Below are 20,983 nucleotides of genomic sequence, written 5' to 3'. Positions count from 1 at the left end.
CTCGGTATCTTTTAGCAGGATTAGCATATGGCTCAAAGCGATTTCCTCCTCTTTTGACACTTTTCTCTTTTCTTTTTTCATTTTGGCTTGGTCGTTCACCTTCACTGCAAGCAAAGAAAGATAATCATACACATTAACTACTCTGGCATTTGATCAATGTCATACCACCTCTTGGAATGTAACTTGTTACATTCTTAAAACTAAATCGAAACGTGCAAAGTTTCATCCATTCACATTATTTGCAAAACCGTACACCTTTCAACCAAAGCTAGTACGCTTTGGGTTTTTTCCTCCTTAGCACGCTATACTACTTAAACACCTTTAAGTCAAATAATACATCGACCCTCCATATCTGTAGTCTTACACTAGAAGACTTTTAACAAAATAATCCTGTATCTAACACTCAGGTCAATGACTATTAGGTACCTAACAACACTTTCTTTCTCCTCCAATTAATACAGTTTTTGAATGATGCAAATTCAAAGCCTCTGAACCTACAAACGTACTGAATAGTTCTTTTAACTATTTCAGAATACCAGCTCTAACAGGTCAAAAATTAAAAAATTAGACATGAAGACTATTTCTCAACCAACCTAGATGACCATCAGGTCTTAACAGGACAACTAATGCCACTGAATAACATTAAAAAAAACAGGAGAATGAAATACTTCAGCCTCAGCCTGACATGATTTCCTTAACTAATCCAATTAATCTCCTTGTTCACTTTGTGCTGGTTGAGAAGATGCAGAAATACATCTTTTTATAAAGGATTCATGAGAACACATTAGTCAAAAAAGCTGGTAAAGTTTCTAAAACTTATCTGTACACACACTAAGCTTTTGCTCAACTTAAGACCTATGCAGCCCTGCAAGTCCAAGCCATGTCAGAAATTCTGGCTCTGATGTGAACACACTTCTGCATCAACACTGTCCGTTCCTTTAAAACCATTTCAATCACTGAACAGACACAACAGCCTGCAGGGAAAAAAAGAAACAAGTATACAGATGTCTATGAAGTTTCATATTTGAGTGGGTTCCCCATTTTTATTACGTAGCAGCCTACACTTTCAGCCACAGCAAACACACAGAAATATTGTACTTTATGGATACAGCCATAACCGCAAACAGAATTTGGCTCTAAGTATGTCCATCATGTTTCACTTCATGTCAAGAGACATAGGTTCTGCAAGTAATATGCAGAAAAAGAGGTCTATTAAAAAAGTGTCCTTTAGTTATGTACAATATTTATTTCACCAAAAAGTGACATTTTTAGACTTTCCCTCACTGAACTTTTTTAAAGCTTCTTGAGTAATGAAGTAATTAAAAACCAAAAAATAGATTCAAAATAGGACAATCCTTCTAACACCTTAACTTCTGTTTGGCTGAAGAAATAACACAAAATTTAGTGCTTGTGTTAAAAGCTACACCCAGTTTTTTATGCTTATTCCTCAAACTGGAACTATTTACATTCCCACTGGGCTGAACTGCTGTATAACATGCTTCGAAGTAATGTGGTATGATGCAGACATTTTTTGCAATCCTGCATTTAAGACTCCCAAGTCAGCTTAAAAACACCTCAAGTTTTGATATACCTGTAAAGAATTCAGACAAGCCACAATACCTGCCATTAAAGACAAGCATTAGCCTAGAACACATTCTTTATCATATTCAGTGTAAGAAAATCCAGCCAGATCAACAGAAATGTCAAGGAAACTACTTCAGCTGCAAAGTTTTTTTTTTCTTTTGCAGGATTTCAGACACCACCTCCATGGGCTTCACACACCAAAAGGACAAGAACAGGTAGGCACAGGTCCACAGAGATGGCTTAAGACAGCTGAGCAATCAGGGCTTCTTTTAAGGGAGTTCTAGACAGCAGGAAGGAATAAGCCCCACATTACCTCCAAAATGCACCATACCTATGAGTATCCCTAAGTTGGGAGGGCAGGCGAAATAAAATTCCCACAACAGCTTTGCCCATCCTAATAAGGAACCACTCCGAGTAACTGGGATCCATTTACACCAAGGCTAACGCTAGATCTCCAGAAAATAACACACTTCAGTAGTTACTTTCAGAAGATATTTCACCTACTCTGATTTTTTTCCTTCGGTTACAGAACTCAAATGCTTCATCAAGACTAAAGAAAAATTCTCCTCTTTGTGATGTGTGTAGAAGGAGGAACTGAAAGGAAAGCTCTTTTTTCCTCCAAAGAAGTGAACTATTATGCACATTCCTCTGCAAGATTTCTTAAACATGCCACCTAGACCCAACAAGTGTACCAGAAATCACTAAGAATCAAAATCCAGTATAGGCAGATCCCCCTTCCCCTCCTAAGGACATTGAAAATATATTTACACGAACGTTGGCATTATCACTGTAGACATGTTAGCTTTGCCACATGGAGCTTGATATTACAAATCGAATTGCACCTAGATAAAAAGATAAGCTCTCTGGAGAGACTCCAAATATAACGGGGGCCAGGAAAAAAAAAATCAGAATAAGGTAGACATCTTTACTTATACTTCCAGGAATAAATCGTCTCCTCATATAAGACAAATTACTGATTAGATATTACCTAGAACTGCAGGCTCTGCTACAGTCACCAAGAGCGAGCTTTTGAGGTGTGAACAGCATCTGAGACATGAACATCCTCCATGTACCAACCACCCAACATGAGGAGGGGATAAGATGATGGGAAGATCCTTCCCTAGCCCTGGCTCACATGTTACATGTCACTGTACCACGTGCCACAGCGGCACTGGGATCCCCACCCTCCGGGACCAGGACTGCCTCCGCTCCTGAACAGGCATGCCTGTTTCTGCCTGGCAGGAAGAAGACAGAAAGAGTTACGTATGTTAATATTTTTTCTGTTGCCATAAGCACAGTTTAACTATTTTGTGTTGAAAAAGAAAAAAGATATGGACATTTTTCCCAAAAAGTGACATTTGGAAAGCTGACTGCCTTCCTGGTCATGTGAAACACCATCCACAAACTCGGGTGGCAGAGGCAGATGAGGGCGGTTTTTCAAATCGAGACACACCACCATCTCCTCACCATACCCATATTATCTCCAATTAACTACAGACCATCAAGCTGGCCTCTGCTATTCAGATCTGTCAGCTCTGGGTCAGACTACAGATATGCAACATGCCTGGGCGTAACAGCCTGCAGCAACTGGCAGCCTGACTGACACACAACTGTGTTAAATACCTCAGGAACAACAGATAAACAAATCTGACCTCACGTCTGAAACATTACTCACAGAACATCAGGTTCAAAATGCCGATTCTTATCGCCACGGCATTTAAGGCCTGGGGCCAAAAATTAACTGAAGAAAATGTGTTCTTTATTCCACAGATTTAGTTTTAAGAAAAGGTTTGCTAACAATGAAATTTTCCAAAAGGAGGTTAGCATTAACATAGGAAAGCGACAAGCAGTTCAAGCTTTTTCTGCTTACAATTCCCACATTTACAGACCTAGAATTGTAACCCCCGCAGGTTTTTTTTTTAATTTCTGTAACATTCTATTGGCATCAGACATACAACATGGTGCCTGACATCACCTTCAAGCTCCTGCAGCATTTGTCCCTCATGTTTCTAACCCACTCCACACGTAAATCAACCACAAAACACAGCACTTTGCTCCAAATGTTGCAGCAGTATGAAAGATGACTGCCTGAGAAAAGCCTAACTATTACAACCTGCTACTGATAGAAAAAAAAAAAAGTAATCAACGTAGAACATCAAAACCCATCCCGCTGGCACAGCCTATGCCCTAGAGGCTTTAAGTTGTCCACTAAGGCCCAGCAGAAACATTTCCTAACCGGGACAGGCAAAGATCCCTCTGGCTACCGTACCCCGGGGCCTGCGCGGTGCACAAATCGCCAGGACGAGGGACCGGCTCCTTCCCCACTCCGACCTCAGCCCGCGGGAGCTCCCGGACGCGCCTTCCCGGGGCGGCTCCGCGCCCGCCAGTCTCCGCGCCGCAGCGCGTAGGCCTCGCCCGGGTTCCCGGAGGGCACCTGGAGGCGAACAGCGGCCCTAGCCCCGGTAGCGGCCCTGACCCCAGTCGCGGCCCCACCGACAGCCCCCCCCCCGCGCGGCGGCCCCGGTCCCCCCCACCTCTCAGCCCGGCTCAGGCCAGGCCCGCGGCGCGGGGAGGCCGCATGCGGCGCGGCAGGCCCAGGCGGTAGTGCGGCCCTACAGAGACCACCCTACCTCTTGGGGGGCGCATCCCCAGCACTGCCTGCCCCGTTAGGTGGTGGTGGAGCCGCCGCCGTCGCCGCGGCCGCCGCCGGCTCCTCCATTTTGCCGCCGGCGTTTTCCGTGGCCGCCGCTACCGCCGCCGTCGCCGCCATTTTCCCAGCGCTGCGCCTTTGTGTGAGGAGAGCCCGCCCCGCTGGCTGCGCGCGAGGCACGCCGGGACGGAGGGCGGGCGGCAACGGCGCCTGGCGGCACGGCGCATGCGCACTGCAGTGTCCCGCTTCCCGCGCCGGGCAGGCGGCGGCCGAGCGCCTGAGGGGACGGCGGGGCCTGGGGGGACGGCGGGGCCGTGCCCGGGCTGCGGGGCCTGGGCGGGGCTGAGGGAGCCGCATCTGCCTCGTCCCCGCGGGCTGCCCCGCCGAGGAGGCAGGGCGGGCCCCGCTGCAGGCGCTGCTTCCTCGGGGGCTGTCAGTCCGGCTCTTCCTCGGTCGGGTTCAGCCCGGTTTGCGGGCGGGCCCAGGGTGGAGCCCCGGCGGGGGGGTGAGGTTTAGGCGTAGGGCGATGCTTATGTGCGCGCTGCAGCTCCGGTGAGGCCCCACCAGCATGGAAGACCCCCAGCTAACTCGGGGGATCTTACCAGTACACCTAACAGTCACCAGGATTACGTAGCACGCTGCTGCTGAGGGACCTTTGACAGGATTAGAGTTCTTGCCCTATGGATTACTTCACACGCGCACTCTAGTTATTCCCCTCGCTGGTTCCCTGTTTTTTTCCCGTAAGTTTCAGCAGCGATCTCCGGTTCTTACTGGGTGCCACCTTGCACTGGGATTGGAGCTTGTGCCCAGAGTGCCCCTTTCTGTCTTCAAAACTGGCAGTCTCCTGTTCCGCAATCCCAAACTCAACCTTGTACCTCTGGGCAGGTTCTGCGTGTGCAGCACAGGGGTCCTGGGGGGGCTCAAAGGCCAGAACAGGGGTCCCAGGCAGGGCAGAGGGTACACCGAGCCCTGGGGCACGAGGAGAGCCTGAGCGCGGGTTGTGAGGGGCCTTGAAGGATGCCGCAGGGGCACGAGGAGGTTTGGGGATGCTGCGAGCAGAGTACAGAGGGACTTGGAGACAGCTTAGGTGGCGTAGAGAGGAAAAAATTTGAGATGTGAAGGACAGAGGAGGGTTGTGAGGGAATCGGAGGGGTCCCAGGGGGTGTGGAGGGGCGGTGGGACACAAGGAGGATCTCAGCAGGCATTGCGATGGGCGTAGGGAGGCCCTGAGAGGGTCAGGGGGCAAAAGGCAGCTCGGGGAACTAACGGCGGCCTCGGGAGGGGATGCGAGAGAACAAGACGTCCACGGCGGAGACGACTCCTCCCGGCAGGACGGGCAGAGCCCGGTGGCGTCCCGGCAGCCCCGCACCGCAGCGCTCCCTCTCCCGGCGTGCCCTGCGGCGTAAAATGGCCGACTGCATCGCCCGGCGGGCCGCGGCGTGCACCGGAGCCGGGGGGGATCCCCTGGGAGAGGCCGTTCCTCCCACTCTGCCATCACCCCCACATCCAGGAGGTCTGGAGGGGCCCTGGCTGCAGCCAGGACCTCCCCTGTGGCCATGCGAACGGCCCCGGGGCCGTCCCGGCAGGCTGAGGAGCCTTGGGGTGTGCCAGGAGCCCCAAAATGGGTAACCCCCTCCCCGGCGCACCCCATCGAGGCACTTTTTACTGAGTGCAAAGGTACAGGGACACGAGTTGCATGAATAAAACAATTGTTTATTAATTCACGCATACACACAACACCCAGGAGTGAGTCTATCACCCGGCTCAGTGCCAGACGCACCCCATTTCACCTGGGGAGCCATTACTGGATCAACGGTAGGGAAGGGTCAGCTCCTGCTCCTGCCTGTGATGTGGCAAGAAACGAAGGAGCTGCCAGCCTCCTGCCTGCTTTTTCCTTCAGGGATAGGATTCAGCGCTGGTATTTGAGAGGAAAAACCCCCATTTCACCCATCTGCACTTCTTTCTGACCTCCAGAACAGAGCCCTGCAGGAAATTTTCACAGCTCGGAGCTCATTTTTTACAAAATACAGTAATAAACTGTAACCCCTGAGTAAGAAACCATCAGCTACAAACTCAAAACAATAAACCGTAAGTGAAGGACTCTGAATCCTCATTTTTAAGCAAGAAACACCAAAGCACACACGAGCAAGAGAACAGTAAAGAGAAGCAGAGGAGTTTCGGCAGAGCGCTCACCAGAAAGCTCTCCCCCTGAACCTACCCGCCACACCGAAAGCACTAATATATCTGTATCAGGGACAATTAATTTAATTTTTCCCACCCCAAAGACTAACCAGAAAATGCCTCACAGAACAAAGGTGGCACACTGCAGCTGGGGGAGTATTTCTTATATAAACCAGACTTTTTTTTAGCCTGTTACCCACATGATAATCTGTAGCTGGAGCACAGGGCCTGCCCGGGGCCCACACCCTGCTTCGCTCTGAGGAAGCCGAGCTCCAGCTCCCCACAGCTCGCAGCCCCCGCACTGCCCCGGGCTCCCCCAGCCCCAGGCGGGCCACAGCCGCCCCCCGGGACCTCGCAGCGCCCGGGGCCCGGGGCAGAGCCGGCGGAACTTCTTCTCGGGCCGCGGCGCACCGGCGGACTCTTGTCGGCGGGCGCAGCTCGCTGACGGACGACAGAGGCAGCCAGTAACAGAGGAGGAGCAACCGGGCGGTGTCTCGTCGCACCAATGAGCGGCGGAGGAAGGCGGGGCTACTTCCCGGAAGTCAGGAGCGGTGCGGGGGGCAGCTGCTGGGTGGCACCGGTGGTTGGGGGAGGTCGCAGCCATGTCGGAGCGGAAGGTGTTGAACGTGAGTTGGGGGGGGGGGATTCCCCGGTTGGGGGGTGCTGGAGGGGGCGTCTGTGGGGGTCCCCAGGCCGGGCTGGTCCTGGGGAGGGTTCCCTGATCGCGGAGGTTGGTCCTCAGACCGGGCATGCTGGGGAGGCCCTGGTCGGTTGGGGGGTCCTGAGGTGGGGAAGGGTCCCTGAGGGGACTTTCGGGCTGGGAGGGGGGCAGTGGGGATCCCCAGGCTGGGGCTCCTGGCAGCGCTTGGAGGGGGCTGGCAGGGGCAAGAGGGTTAGGCCCTAAAATCATGCAAGGGTTGGGGGGCCTGGGGCCGAGGATGTGCAGACAGACACACACACACACACCCCCCATTGCCTGGTTCTGGCGGGGAGTGGTGGACGGGGTGTTTGGCACTTGAGACCACGCCTGGTTAGTGGGGGCACGCTGGGTCCTGCTGTGTGGAGCTGATGCCTTAGGCTGTGATATGGCAGCTGGGAGCCTGCCTGCCATGGTTCACACTCTCCTGGGTGACTCTGCACCCAGCACACACGCGTCTCTGCTCTGTCTCTGTAGAAATACTACCCGCCGGACTTCGATCCTGCTAAGATCCCAAAGCTCAAACTCCCAAAGGACCGACAGTATGTGGTGCGGCTCATGGCCCCGTTCAACATGCGGTAAGAGGGGCTGTACCGGTCAGAAGGAAGCAGCTGTAAAAGAGAGGAGTTTGCTTAGGAATTGTTTCGCCTCCATATGCTGCAGGGGAAGCTGCTGCCAGCAGCCATTAGAGGTGATGCAGACCAGAAGAAAAGGGGTGAGGGGGAGCGTAGAGATGCTGTGGGTGATTTTGGGGTTCTCTGAAGAGCAGGTACTGAATTTCCAAAGGAGAAAATAACCATTGCTCAGAACCTGGGATGGCACGGCCTGAAAATCACTTGGCCTTTTCTTGGTCTGTTTGTTTCCTTTTTTTCATGTGTTACAGACTTTCCTTTGTCCTTTCCTAGATGCAAGACATGTGGTGAATACATCTATAAGGGGAAGAAGTTTAACGCCCGTAAGGAGACTGTTCAGAATGAGGTGTACCTGGGACTTCCTATCTTCCGCTTCTACATCAAGTGCACGCGTTGCCTGGCAGAGATCACTTTCAAGGTGAAATAAGTTCTGTATTTTCTGTGCTTTCGCTTTCTGGGGAGGCTGTGCAGTCTGTGGACGTGACTGGATGCTGACCCCATGGGGAGGGGGTGTCCCAGCAAACACCTAGTCTGAGCGTGTGCTTTTTGGTGTATCTTCCCTTTTCACGGCCATTTGTAGTTCTGAAATGTCTCGCCCATCTGTGGGCTGGAGCGCATCAGCTGGAGCAGAACAAAAGGCCGTGGGTGATTGTCCGCTCTGTGATGTGAATGCAATTGGGAAACGTTTGCATGCAGCTCTGGAAGTGGCCACAGGATGGCTGGAGCAGAATTGCCCCAATACAATGATTTTGCTGTCTTGTCCTTCCTTAGACAGATCCTGAGAACACAGACTACACCATGGAGCATGGTGCCACTCGCAACTTCCAAGCTGAGAAGCTCTTGGAAGAAGAGGAGAAAAGAATGCAGAAGGAGAGGGAAGAGGAAGAGCTCAACAATCCCATGAAGGTACAAGAACGTGCCCTTCTCTGCAGAAGGCAAACCTCTCTCCTGCCCTGGCTGGCTTTCCCCAGCAAAGCAGGTGACTTTGTGAGCCATTGGTTTAGTTCCTCAGGCTCCTGAGGTATTGCAGGCAGGAGCTGACTCTCTGCCCTCAGGGGGTTTCCTCCTGTGCTGAAACTTGTGACAGGCTGCATCTCGCCCCAGTTTTTCCTGTCCTATTAAGACCCAAAAATGAGGCTGATGATCCTCTTAGTGTTTCCTGCCCCGTACTGGATGGGGAGGGTGTGTTGGAGATTGCTGGCAGGCCCTGCTAGATCGCATAAGCCTGGCTTATCTCTGGTCACCCAGGTCCTGGAGAACCGAACCAAGGACTCCAAGCTGGAGATGGAGGTTCTGGAGAACCTACAGGAGCTGAAGGAACTCAACCAACGCCAAGCTAATGTGGACTTTGAGGCCATGCTGAAGCAGTACAAGGAGTACGAGGAGGAGCAGAAGCGCAAGGAGCAAGAGGAGGATGAGGAAGAGATGAAGTGAGTGGGCTGGAAGCATTCACGGGTGTGTGAAATCGGCCATGCTGGCCCTGGCCAGGCCGGGCTGCATCTCACCCTTTCCTCAGCACCCCGAGAACGCTTAAGAGAGGGCCGTGCCTGAGGGGCCTGAGTTCACAGGAGTGGTGTGGGTGGGACGTAGTCCTGAGCAGGTTGTGAGGAGATTGGGGACAGTTTGTTGTGGCAAAGTGTTTAGGCAGGTGGAGGGTTTTTGGTATCACTGGCCCATCTGGTGGGGAGATCCAGGCTGCTGCAGGGGCCTGAGAAGTGGAGAGAGAGTTTCTGCACCTGGCCGAGGCTGCAGATCTCAGTGCTATCAACCTTTGGGCGCTGCTTGAACATGTCTTCTCAAAAACCACCCGAGAAGGTGGATCCCATTGCAGTGCTGCTGAATTTCAGCTCCCCTTACAGCAAACAGCACAGGCACGGTGCACGGCCGGCACCGCTCGGCACGGCAGTGGAACGGAGCCAGCTCTAACCCTCTCTCCTTGCAGAGCTATGCTGGAGCAGGCCCAGAACCGGCGGCTGTTGGTAGACTCCGACTCCGACGAAGAGCCTGCGAAATCGCGCACGAAGCCTGTGGCGAAAATTAAACCTACGGACATCTTGCAGGAGGTGAGTGGGGGCAGAGGCTCTTCCACCCGCCACACCTCTTCCCCCAGACCAAATCCGCTGTCCTGGGCTGCATGTTGTCCCTTCTGTCCCTGCGATGCTGGAGCCCTAATGCCTGTCACGCATGAGCAGCTTAGAAAGCCTGTGTCCCTGTGCACTGAGCTGAAAGGAGACAGGGATCAGTTGGTGATTTTAGACCGTGTCTGCTGACAAAGGCTGGGAGGGAGCTGCCCCTGTCCTCGCTCAGGACATGGCTTCCCTTTCAGCTCGAAAAGGACGGTCTCGCCTACGCCTTGGTCGTACTTCAGGCACAACTTCAGCGCTCTGAAAATTACGGCACTGAAACCACTGCCTGGGGCAGCCTGTCCTTTGGTTCTGTTTTGTCCGTGTTGGAGACAGGCAGAACAAAAGAGCTTTCAGTGCACAACTTGCAAGGGAGGGATTATCCCCACAGACAGGCCCCTGCACTGCTGCTCTCCAATGTCGATCCGTGTCTGCGGGGACCTCTGTCCGGTTGGATGAATCAAAGCTGCCGTATGTCTAAGCTGGGCTGGGGTTAATCTGAGCGATGTTCCCTGGCCCGGCACTAATCCTCATGCTTGGGGGAGTTTGATTCAGTGGCTGAATCACCTGCAGGCATGCGGTCCTGGCTGGCAGAGGTTGTGCAGCCCTGTGGCCTGCATCTGGCTCCTCGTCACCCCAGGGCCAGCGCGTGGCTGTGCAAGGCTGGATTTAACTGTCACAGGCAGGGGGACATTTGTCTCCGAGGGCTGTTTTGCAGCCGTTTAGATCCATGTCCCCGTTGTTTGTCTAGCTTGTGCCAGTCGCTGCAGGGGGAGAATACACGCCTTGGCTGCTCCAAGCAGCTATCCTCATGTCTCTTGTGCTTTGTGCTGCTGTTTTTACCTCTCCTCCTTCTCCCCCATCCCTCTGCCTCCCCTCGGAGACCAGAGCGCCCTAACACCCCTGCTCTACTCTGCAGAACCCTCAGCCCCAGAGTAAGAAGCTGAAAACTGAGAGCTGGGAGCGGAGCGTCGGCAAATTGAACACCAAGCCCCAGCTGGCCGGGCTGGTCACAGTGAGGAAGCAGAAGCCGAGTCCTGCCCTGGCTAATGGGACAGAGAACCAAGACACCACGGCCAACACCGGTAACTGCTCACGTGGGGATGGGGTGGCCTGAGCTGGGCCATCAGGGAGGGGTCTGGCAGCACCCAAGTGGCGTTTATCTCTGTCTTCAGCGCCGGAACGCTCTCAGGTCAAGTCCTTGTTGTGGGACAGATGGGACCGTGATGGCGTAAGAACAGGGGGTTGTCCCTGTTTCCAGGAGATGTCCTGATGGAGGAGAGGTTCCTTCCTGGCCCTTGGCGGTAAGCCAAGGCCTTGGAGACAGACTGTCAGGGCCAGAAGCTTCAAAACAGCATCTCGGTGCGCAGATAGGATGCTGGGAACCGTCACAACAGTGAGATATGAATGGAAAAGCAAGAAAATTGCTTTGGTTTGAGGCCCAATTATAAAACCTGCCAAACTGTTGGAATTTGAAAGCTTTAAAGAAGTGGTGAAAACAAGCAGAAAGGCTTTCCAGCACCTCATAGTTCGCTGCCCAGGAAGCCAGAGGATTTGGAGAAGGAGCCAATGAATTGGTTGATTCTGGGCTGATTGGTCCTAAGCCTTTGGCTTAGTAAGTCCTTCTGCCCTTGGGGGATCCCTGGGGAAGGACAGCTCTCGTAGTTCCCCCGTTTTTGATCGGCCTTCCCCAGCCACCTGCTCCTGGCTGCTGGCAGAGTCTGTTCAGCTAAATTATGCTGCAGGAGCTGCCCGTCTTTCAAGGACTCGGGGCTCTCTGCCTATGGCGCTGCCTCGCACTTGCGGTTGGTGTGCTCAAAGCCGAGAGCTGGCTCCTCTCTTCCTTTCCAGTGGCCAAAATCTCCCAGAGGGTTGCGGAGGGAGAAGAGGGTTTTGCAGACCTTGGGCCAACCTTGCTGCTTCCTCCCGTCGCCGCAAGGCGGAAGCAGGATGCTCCAGCCGAGGGGTCGCGGGGTCTCCTTGTCCACCCGATTTAACCTTGCTGTCCTCATCAAGATTCAGGCTGGGGGACGCGGCACCGCTCAGGCTCTGGCTCTGCGAGCAGCCGGAGCGACGAGGCAGGCTTGTGTTTCCGCGCGGCTGGTTGCGCCGAGCCGGCGGGGTTTGCTGGCAATGGGGAGGGCCCTACCTGATGGTGTCTGCTCTCTTGCTTGTCTTCAAGGCTCGTTTCCCACAGCAACGGGCACCACGTCCTCTCTCGGCTTGTTGGGGGCGTATTCGGACAGCGAGGACGGTGCGAGTGACTGATGGGCAACCGAGCCAGCCCAGAGTGGGGATCGTGGGCTGTCCCCCCCTCCCAGCTGACAGCAGCTGCTCTCCAGAGCCCCCAGCGCAGAGCTGGCGTCGCGGCCGTCGGGCCCAGCAGGGTTTCCAGGCCATCTGGAGTCCCAGCGTCTTCACCTGCCCGGCCCGGGGTGCGTGTCCATCCTCCAACGGGGACGAGGCCCCAGCTGCCCTCGCTGGCCACCACCACCAGCAGACCGAACCCAGCGGAGCCGGTCGAGAAGACGGCTTCCTCCGAGGAGGCAATTGCTGCTGCGTGGCAGCGGTGGGAAGCCCCAAGGCTGTGCCAGGCTGGCTGTGCCCAAACCCAGCTTCCAGCCAGTCCCAGAGCACAACATGTCCCAGCCCTGCACCCATAATGTGTTCGGAAGCGCCGGGCCGGCCGGTGCTGCGTCGTTTCTCCGTTCCAGCAGTGCCCACTGCCCTCACCCCCACGCCAGTCGTGCCTGGGCCCGGGTACACGACTCACCGACCCTCCCAGGGCAGGAAAGGGACCTCGGGGCCTTCCTTCCCTCCTGCCCTGCGTCCCTGCAGGGAGCAGAGGGAAGGCAGGAGCTCAGCACCCCTCTGTTGCCGCAGGAGGACCCACCACCACCACTTCCCTGGCCCTGGGTGTCTCCTGACCCCGCTGTGGGGCTCAGATCCCGCCATTGTGGGGGGAGCCTGAATCCCCCCCTTGTTTTGCTGTTAGAGATGACACTTTCTGCAGTGTGGGCGCAGGGGGCTCGTCTAGCCCCACGCTGCGGGGACGGGGCCGTCCTGGCCGGGCTGCCACCAGCCTCCTTCCCCTGCCCAAGCCCTCCCTCGCCCCAGCCGTCCAGGCAGCTTGGTGACAAACCCCTCCCCGCCCTTCGGAGAGCAGTTGGGTTTGCTCGGCTCACCACAGCCTCGACCTGGTAATAAATCGGATGTGTTGGAGCCAGTTGCCTCTTCATCTTCCAGAGCGGTGATTTGTACGCGGGCAGCGGGTCCTGCTCGCGTGGGTCTGGCAGGGGCAGCACCAAGGACCCCCACCCCGATGATATGGGTCCATGCATCCAGCGGAAGGACTGACGCACCCTGGGGTGTCCACCTGCCCCAAGCGGGGCTCGGTCTGGGGCTCTTCTCCTCGCCTCTGTCTCTTAACTTCCTCCTCATCAAGGCACCCACCTCTAATTGCAGCTTCTCGCTAATTAACCCACGCTAGAGCCTCACGAGGGGCTCTCCAGTGTGGGCTGCAGCGCCGGGGGCTCGTGGGGCGTTTCTGGGAGCCGGGGAGAAAAGGCAGCTCCCCCCATCCCAATTAGCATTCCTCGCACGTGCGTTGTAATTAGCCTCTTCAAATATTAATGCTGCATATCGGGCTCAGCCCTGGGGGTCGGGTTGGATGGGGTCTGTCAGGAGCTGCTCTGTGGGGCCGGCAAAGCCGGGGGGCCCCTGGCCGCACGGTCCCCCCAGCCGAGTCCTGCTCCCGCACGTGTGCCCCCCAGCTCCCTGCATGCCCCCCCCGGCACCAGGCCAGGATCCCGGGAGGGACCTTTGTTCTGGGAAGAGACAATACAAGGAGCCAAGTCGGGGCATGGCTGGGGGGTCCCCGGCCCTCCTGCCCCCCCGGTGTGGTCCCTGAGGCTCCCCCAAAACCCCGGGGCAGGGGGGGAGGCAGGGCCCCCCCTGAGCCCCGTGATGGGCTCCCGGGGGGGGGTGTGGGTGACCCTACAGCTGAGGTGGCTCCATGGCCCCCCCGGGCTCGGCTCCCCCCCAGCCCTCTCCCTGTGCCCCGACCCCCCCAGGGGCAGCCCCGGGAGGGCGGGGGGGGTCCTATAGCCGCTGTGCTGCCCCCCGGTCTCCGGGGCTCCCGGTGCCCCCCCTTCTCCCACTGTCCCACGGGGGGGTTCCCGATGTCACTTGGGGGTCCCAGTGACCCCCGTCACCGCGGGAGGGGGAGGGGTGGGCCTTCCCCTCCCGGTGCCCCCCCCGCGGGGCTCCCGGCGTGTCGCCCCCCCCCCCCAGCGTAGTCCCCCGCGGGGTCTCGGGGCCCCCTTCCCCCGGTGCCCCCTCCCCGCGGGTCTCGCCCCCCCGTGCCGGTGCCCCCCCGGCGAGGCGGGCGCGGGGCGGGGGGGGGGGGGGGGGGGGACCGGGGGCTCCGGTCCGCGCCGCGCGCGGCGGCGACACAAAGCGGCTCCCGGCGGCGGCGGCGGCGGGGGGGTCCCGGCGCGCCCGCGGTCCCGGTGCCGGCCCCGCCATGGCCAAGTGGCTCCGGGAGTACCTGGGCCGGGGGGCCCGGCGCTCCCCCCCCCGCCCGCCCCAGCCCGACTACAGCGGCGGCGAGCGCCGCCCCACCGGCACCGGGAGCGGGGCCCCCCCCGCCGCTCTCCCCGGTGCTGCCCTCCGCGGCCCCGCTGCCTCCCCTCGGCACCGGCTGGTGCGGGTGGGGGGCGCGGGGCCGGGGGGCGGCCCCCGCCGGCTGGAGCAGGTAGGAGCGGGGGACACCGGGGAGCACCGGCGGGCAGCGGGGGGGGGGCAGCGGGGCAGGACCCGGAGGGAAGCGCGGGCACCGGGGAGGGCGGCGAAGGGACCAGGGGGTGCTGTGGGGCGGGGGGGGGGAGCTGGGGATAGGAACCGGGGAGCACCGGGGAGCACCGGGGAGCGGGAGCGGGGGGCACCGGGAGCACCGGGGAGTAGGATCCGGGGGAACGGGGGGGACACCGGAGGGGTGTGAGTGGGGCAGCGGGAGACAGCGGGGGGGCTGGGGGGCAAGGGCCGGGGGGGCACAGAGGGGATGGGGGGGGAGATGGGGAACGGCGGGGGGGGACCGAGAGGGGCTGGGGAGAAGGAGCGGGGGTGCGGCGGGGGACCGGGGACGGGGAACCGGGGAGAGCCAAGGGGTGGGGGGAGCGGTGGGGCACCCGGGGAAGGACCTGGGGTCACTGGGAGAGGGACCTGGGGGGAGAGCTGGGGGTGGCGGGGTCACTGGGAGAGGGGGAAGGGGTCTGGGGACAAAGGGACCGGGTGGGAGGGAGCGGGGAGAGGGCTGGGGACACCCCTATCAGGGACCTGGGGGAGCCTGCGGGGTCCCGGGGACCCACACCGGACTGGGGACCGGGGGGGCAGTGGGGGTCCCGTCCCACCCAGGGCACCCACCCACAGGGCCCCGGCGAGAGCGAGTACTCGGAGCCCTTTGAGGGGGAGCAGGACCCAGCACCCGAGGGTGGCTGCGAGGAGCCCGGCGAGGCCACAGGTGGGTGACACCCTGGGCACCCAGCACCCAGCCCCGCGGGGGTCCTGCAGCCAGGGTGCCTCCCACCCGCACCAGCCCCGTCACCTCTCCCAGCCCCGTCTGTCCCCAGGGTGCCCGCGGCAGGGCGAGGGCCGGCGGGCGAGGCCGCGGCGGGGACCCCAGCTCTACGACACCCCTTACGAGGAGTGGGAGACGGCAGGGGAGGGCCCGGGGGTGCCCGCCACCCGGGAGAGCCGCCTGCCCCGCGACGACGAGCGTCCGGCCGACGAGTACGACCAGCCCTGGGAGTGGAAGAAGGATCACATCTCGCGGGCGTTCGCAGGTGACAGCATCCCGGGTTGCCAGGTGCCACCCCAGGGTCCCCCAGCACCCATGGGTCCCACTCCTGTCCCCCACCCACTCCCAGCACCCATGGGTACCACTCCTGTCCTGCACGCCCTCCAGCTCCAGCATCCCCCAGCACCCATGGGTTCCACTCCAGGGTTCCCCAGCCCTGCGTCCCCCAGCACCCATGGGTACCACTCCTGTCCCCCACCCACTCCCAGCACCCATGGGTACCACTCCTATCCACCACCCCTTGCAGCTCCAGCATCCCCCAGCACCCATGGGTCCCACTCCAGGGTTCCCCAGCCCTGCGTCCCCCAGCACCCATGGGTACCACTCCTGTCTCCCACCCACTCCCAGCCCCAGAATCCCCCAGCACCCACGGGTCCCACCCCAGGGGGTGGGCAATGGGACACCACAGCAGGGCAGAGCTGTGGTGGGGACATCTAGGACATTCCTTTGTGCTCCGGCACTGAGAGCCGGTGGCCTGGTCACAGGGTGCCCCCCAGTAGCAGGCAGGGTGCTGGGACCCCACGATGGGGTGACACCCCGCCTTTGCCCCCACAGTGCAGTTTGAGAGCCCCGAGCGCTCCCCCAGCCTGTCCCGGCAGCTGCCGCGGCCCCCCCGGCCCCCCGCCGGTGCCAGGCCGGGCTGCCCCCCCAGCCCCAGGCACGTGGACACCTCGCTGCCCCTGGAGAAGCAGGCGTGAGTCTGGGGGGGTCCCTCCTCATGGGGTGGCATCAACACGGGTGGAGGCAGCCCTCTGGGGTGGAGGGTCCCCCACAGATGGGTCCCATGTGTGGAGGGTGCCCAATGGCATGCAGAGGTCCCTTTGGCATGGAGGGTGTCGCAAGGCATAGGTGGGTCCACATGGCGTAGAGGGTGCCCCATGGCATGGACAGGTCCCCATGGTGTTGGGTGCTCCATGGCATGGATGAGTCCCCATGGTGTTGGGTGCTCCATGGCATGGATGGGTCCCCATGGCACAGAGGGTGCTCCATGGCATGGATGCGTCCCCATGTTGTGGAGGGTGTCCCATGGTGTGGTTGGTCCCTTTGACGTGATTGGGTGCCCCATGGCATGGAAGGGTCCCCGTGAAGTGGAGGATGCCCAATGGCATGGATGGGTGCCCATGTCAGGGATGGGTGCCCATGTTGTGGAGGGTGTCCCATGGTGTGGTTCGTCCCTTTGACGTGGTTGGGTGCCCAATGGCATGGATGGGTTCCCATGGCATAGAGGGTCCTCATGGGTGGTCCCTTTGGCATGGATGGGTGCCCTATGTCGTAGCTGGTCTCCATGATGTAGAAGGTGCCCCATGGCACAGACAGGTCCCTGTAGGGTGGATGGGTCCTCATGCCGCAGAGGGTACCCCGCGTTGCTGACGGGTCCAAGAGGTGGGGACGGTGCCCCATGGCATGGAGGGTGCCCCATGGTGCAGATGGGTCCTGGGGCCCCAGTGCTCTGTGGTGGGATGCTGGGTGCCAGGGTGACGCACGCCGGGATGCCACGTGCCGGGGTGACGCATGCCACCGCGCAGGTGGTACCACGGCCCCATCGGGCGGGCGGGCGCCGAGACGCTGCTGGCGCTGTGCCGTGAGGGCAGCTTCCTGGTGCGGGACTGCGAGACCAGCCCCGAAGACTACTCACTCTCGCTCAGGTGAGCGCGGGGATGGCGGGGGGGGGACATGGGGAAGGCCCCGGGGACAACCCAGGCATGGGGGGGTTAAGGGGGGGTGCCCAGGCAGAGGCTGTGAGGATGGTGCTTGCATCCACGTGCTGGCGTGTGTTTGCGTGTTCCCCCGTGATCTGCATTGATGTGCACGTCCGTGTGCAAGGGTGGCCAGGCCATGCACCGTGTGCCTCAGTTTCCCCTCCCCGCCCGCAGGAGCAGCCATGGCTTCGTGCACGTGAAGCTCACGCGGACACGGGAGCAGCACTTCGTGCTTGGCCGCGCTGGGGCCGCCTTCCCCTCGGTGCCCGAGGCTGTGCGGCACTACACGGCGCGGGCGCTGCCCGTCCGCGGTGCCCGCCACCTCTCCCTGCTCTACCCCGTGGCGGCGCAGCCCATGTGAGCCCAGTGCTGCTGAGGACCCCCCAGCTGTGCCCCCCGCCCCGGTCCCACAGCGAAACACCCCCATTAAAAGCCGATGTGCAGCCCCCGCCTGCCGTGTGCTCTGCACGTGGAGGGATGGCGACGCTCTGGTCCCTCTTGGGGCTCAACTCTATGGTGCCGCTGGGGGAAGGCATGGTGGCCCTGCCACCCGTCCCACCCTGGTCCCACCATGTGGGTTCCTCCCCTTGCACCCACTCCCACCACCCCCCCAGGGGGCCGGGCAAGGGGGGGTGTCCAGATGAGCCCCCCCACCACCACCACCGGACCTGGCCTTGGGGACGAAGCGTGGGGTTGGCACTGCCCGGGGTCACCCACCACCATCCCCACACAAGCTCGCCCACATGAGGGGGGGCTGATGGCGCTGGTCCCCCCCCGGGGGGAGCGGGTGCTTCCTGCGCAGTCAGCCCAGCCCTCGCGTGTCGGGTGCCGGTGCGAAAGGAGGTCACCAGACCGCAGAGCGCCTTCCCTGAAACTGGGGGGGCCCCAGGAGCCTGCTGTCTCCCAGCCAGGCGCCGGCCCCCCCGGCCCCCCAGGCACGAGCTGCCCACGCTCGGCGGGCCAGGCTGGGTGTGCCGGGGGGACACCGGATGCCGTGGGGTGGGTGCTGTGGGTGCCGCACAGAAGACAGTGAGCAGGGTTGGCAGGATGCTGCAAAACCGCTTTTTGGGGGCTTTTCCTGCAGAAAGGCAGAGCTGGGTGGGGGTTGCCCCCCCCTCCCCGGTCGGGCATGGGTGGCACACCAGGGCACGGATCCTCTCAGGGTCGGGGGGCGGTGGCGGGGGGCCGTACCCACGGCAGCCCCCCCTGGTACGTGACGTTCTCCATCACCTTGGGGGGTGGCAACAGCTTCTTGGGGGTCCGCGCCGAGGGGGGCAGCACGTTCAGGTAGATGCCTGTGTCTGGGGGGGGGGGGCAGTGGGTGTTGGAGGGGCGCAGAGCCGCGCATGGCCAGCCCTGTCCCCCGAGACACGGTGCGGTGGTTGGCACAGCCGGGGGACCCTCTGTGGGACCCCAGGGAGGGGACCCATTGGGTGCCCCCAGCCCTGGGAGGTGCCTGGGGTGAGCCCCGATGAGCAGACAGGGTGCAGGGGGGGTGAATATGGGAGTATTTGGGCACAGGGGTACATGGGGCAGGGGGGCACGGGGATATTTGGGGGGGGGAGAGGGGCTTGGGGGTATTTGGGGATGCGGGAGGGTGGGCATGGGGCAGAGAGGCACAGGGGCAAACGGGGACGGGGTATCGGGGGACGGGGTATTTGGGGACAGGGTTACCTGAGTTCCTGCGCCAGCGCCGGTGGCGGAGGAGGGCGAGCCCCAGGAGGAGGGCCGTGCCCCCCAGGGCCCCCGCCAGCCCCCACACCAGCCCTGCAAGCACACCCAGCTGGGGCCACCGTCTTGGCACCCCTGGCACCCGGGCACGTGGGCGCTGGGATGGAGGGGACAGCAGGGACACGCTTACCTGCCTGGTGTCCTCCATCAGCTGCTGCCAGTGAGGGGAAAGCAGTCAGGGATGTCCCTGTCCCCATCCCTCTCCCTGTCCCTGTCCCTGTCCCCATCCCTCTCCCCATCCCTGTCCCTCTCCCCATCCCTCTCCCCGTCCCTCTCCCTGTCCCTCTCCCCATCCCTGTCCCTGTCCCTGTCCCTGTCCCTGTCCCCATCCCTCTCCCCGTCCCTCTCCCCATCCCTCTCCCCATCCCTCTCCTCATCCCTCTCCCCATCCCTCTCCCCATCCCTCTCCCCGTCCCTCTCCCCATCCCTGTCCCCATCCCCATCCCTCTCCCCGTCCCTCTCCCCATCCCTCTCCCCATCCCTGTCCCTGTCCCTGTCCCCATCCCTCTCCCCATCCCTGTCCCTGTCCCCGTCCCTCTCCCCGTCCCTCCTGCACTGTGGCCACCCCAAACCCACCGGGCATCTCCCTCCATGGACCCCACGGTGATGCCACCTCCCAGGGACCTCATCACCCCCCACCATGACGCCGTGTCCCAGGGACCCCACCAAGGCCCCGGGAGAGTCCCTGGGGAGACGGGGCAGAGCAAGGGGCCCCTCCCGGGTACCTGTGGTGACGCGGAGCAGGGTGCCATTGCCGGTGGCCGTGTCGTGGTGGGGGATCTCCAGGGTGACCCGGCAGAGGTAGCGCCCGGCGTCGTCCCCCCGCGCCTGGCGGAGGGTGAGGGTGGCACGGGGGGGGTGCCAGGCCAGGCGGAGGCGGGGGGAGCAGGGGGCCGGAGCGGTGGGGGTGGCAGGGCGCAGGCGGGCAGTGCACAGCACCCCGCGCCCCACGTCCTTCACCCACTCGAGCCGCAGCAGGTCCCAGGGTTTGGCCACCAGCACCCGGCACCCCAGGGCCACCCCGCTGCCCGCCGTCACCCACGCCTCGCCCGGATCCTGGCTCACCTGCAGGGCGCCCGCTGCCGGGAACAGGGTCAGGGTTACGGGGGGCTGTCACCTGCCACCCCGGTGGTCCCCAGGGCCACCCATGGGGCTGAGGGTGCTGGGGCACCCCAGGGACCAGGAGCCATGTTTGCTGCCTGCACGTCCCCCCCTCGCCGCTGCCTCCAGCGACACGTTGCTGTGCATGTCCCGCTGTCCCCATCCTGTCACCACACACACTATCTGACCCCGTCCTGTCCCCTCCCCACATCCCCCAATCCGTCCCCACTGCCTCCATCCCGTTCCCCTGCCACAGCCATGTCACCCACCTCCGTCCACCCGCCCATTCCCATCCTGTCCCCATGTCTGTCCCTCCCTCTGTGGCCCCAACCCCTCTCCGGTCCCCCCTCAGGACACACGTCCCCAGCAGCCCCCCTGTCCCGGCCACCGTCACACAGGGGCCAACCTGAGCCCAGTGCCCCCCAAACAGCCTGTCCCCACCCCCACAGCCTGGCCACAGGGCCCCAGGCACTGTCCCCTCTGTCCCCCCCAGCCAGCCCTGTCCCCCCACTCACCGCCAAGGAGGAGGATGAGGACCCCGAGCCCCCGCATCCCCACGCCAGCACGGCCACCCCGCTCTGAGGGTCCGCGTCCCCAAGGGGTCCCTGACCTCAAGCTGCCCTCGTCCCCAAAACGCCGCTGGCTCCGCAGCGTACCGGCCCCCCGTCACTCAGGCTGGCTCGCTGTGACGCCACGGCTTCCTGCTACCGTGCTGCGCAGCCCAGGG

The 20,983-nt window shown here is 60.8% G+C and overlaps 2 protein-coding genes across 2 annotated transcripts; both read left to right on the top strand.

Moving 5' to 3' along the window:
• The first annotated feature begins 7,014 nt into the window (after positions 1 to 7,014).
• Positions 7,015 to 13,089, top strand: YJU2 (YJU2 splicing factor homolog). Its single transcript, XM_059831841.1, has 8 exons — positions 7,015 to 7,041; positions 7,590 to 7,690; positions 8,018 to 8,162; positions 8,516 to 8,650; positions 8,993 to 9,174; positions 9,687 to 9,807; positions 10,787 to 10,952; positions 12,050 to 13,089. Exons 1-8 carry the CDS (start codon positions 7,018 to 7,020, stop codon positions 12,133 to 12,135), a joined length of 960 nt encoding a protein of 319 aa, XP_059687824.1. The 5' UTR covers positions 7,015 to 7,017; the 3' UTR covers positions 12,136 to 13,089.
• Positions 13,090 to 14,392: 1,303 nt separating this feature from the next.
• Positions 14,393 to 17,785, top strand: SHD (Src homology 2 domain containing transforming protein D). Its single transcript, XM_059831911.1, has 6 exons — positions 14,393 to 14,623; positions 15,298 to 15,388; positions 15,498 to 15,710; positions 16,280 to 16,418; positions 17,251 to 17,370; positions 17,599 to 17,785. The coding sequence occupies exons 1-6, from the start codon at positions 14,393 to 14,395 to the stop codon at positions 17,783 to 17,785; spliced, it is 981 nt and encodes a 326-aa protein (XP_059687894.1).
• Positions 17,786 to 20,983: the final 3,198 nt, after the last annotated feature.

The sequence above is a fragment of the Gavia stellata genome, chromosome 32 (assembly GCF_030936135.1).
Source record: "Gavia stellata isolate bGavSte3 chromosome 32, bGavSte3.hap2, whole genome shotgun sequence".
In the NCBI taxonomy this organism is placed as follows: domain Eukaryota; kingdom Metazoa; phylum Chordata; class Aves; order Gaviiformes; family Gaviidae; genus Gavia; species Gavia stellata.
This window is presented reverse-complemented; position numbering and strand designations above follow the sequence as displayed.

What these genes read in the sequence shown, in the direction of transcription:
- YJU2 (XM_059831841.1), top strand. Translation starts at nt 7,018, where the DNA reads ATGTCGGAGCGGAAGGTGTTGAAC. An exon ending in TGGCAGAGATCACTTTCAAG is followed by an intron (nt 8,163 to 8,515) that starts GTGAAATAAGTT and finishes GTCCTTCCTTAG; the next exon opens with ACAGATCCTGAGAACACAGA. An exon ending in CTACGGACATCTTGCAGGAG is followed by an intron (nt 9,808 to 10,786) that starts GTGAGTGGGGGC and finishes TCTACTCTGCAG; the next exon opens with AACCCTCAGCCCCAGAGTAA.
- SHD (XM_059831911.1), top strand. Translation starts at nt 14,393, where the DNA reads ATGGCCAAGTGGCTCCGGGAGTACCTGGGCCGGGGGGCCCGGCGCTCC. An exon ending in GGAGCCCGGCGAGGCCACAG is followed by an intron (nt 15,389 to 15,497) that starts GTGGGTGACACC and finishes GTCTGTCCCCAG; the next exon opens with GGTGCCCGCGGCAGGGCGAG. An exon ending in GACTACTCACTCTCGCTCAG is followed by an intron (nt 17,371 to 17,598) that starts GTGAGCGCGGGG and finishes CCCCGCCCGCAG; the next exon opens with GAGCAGCCATGGCTTCGTGC.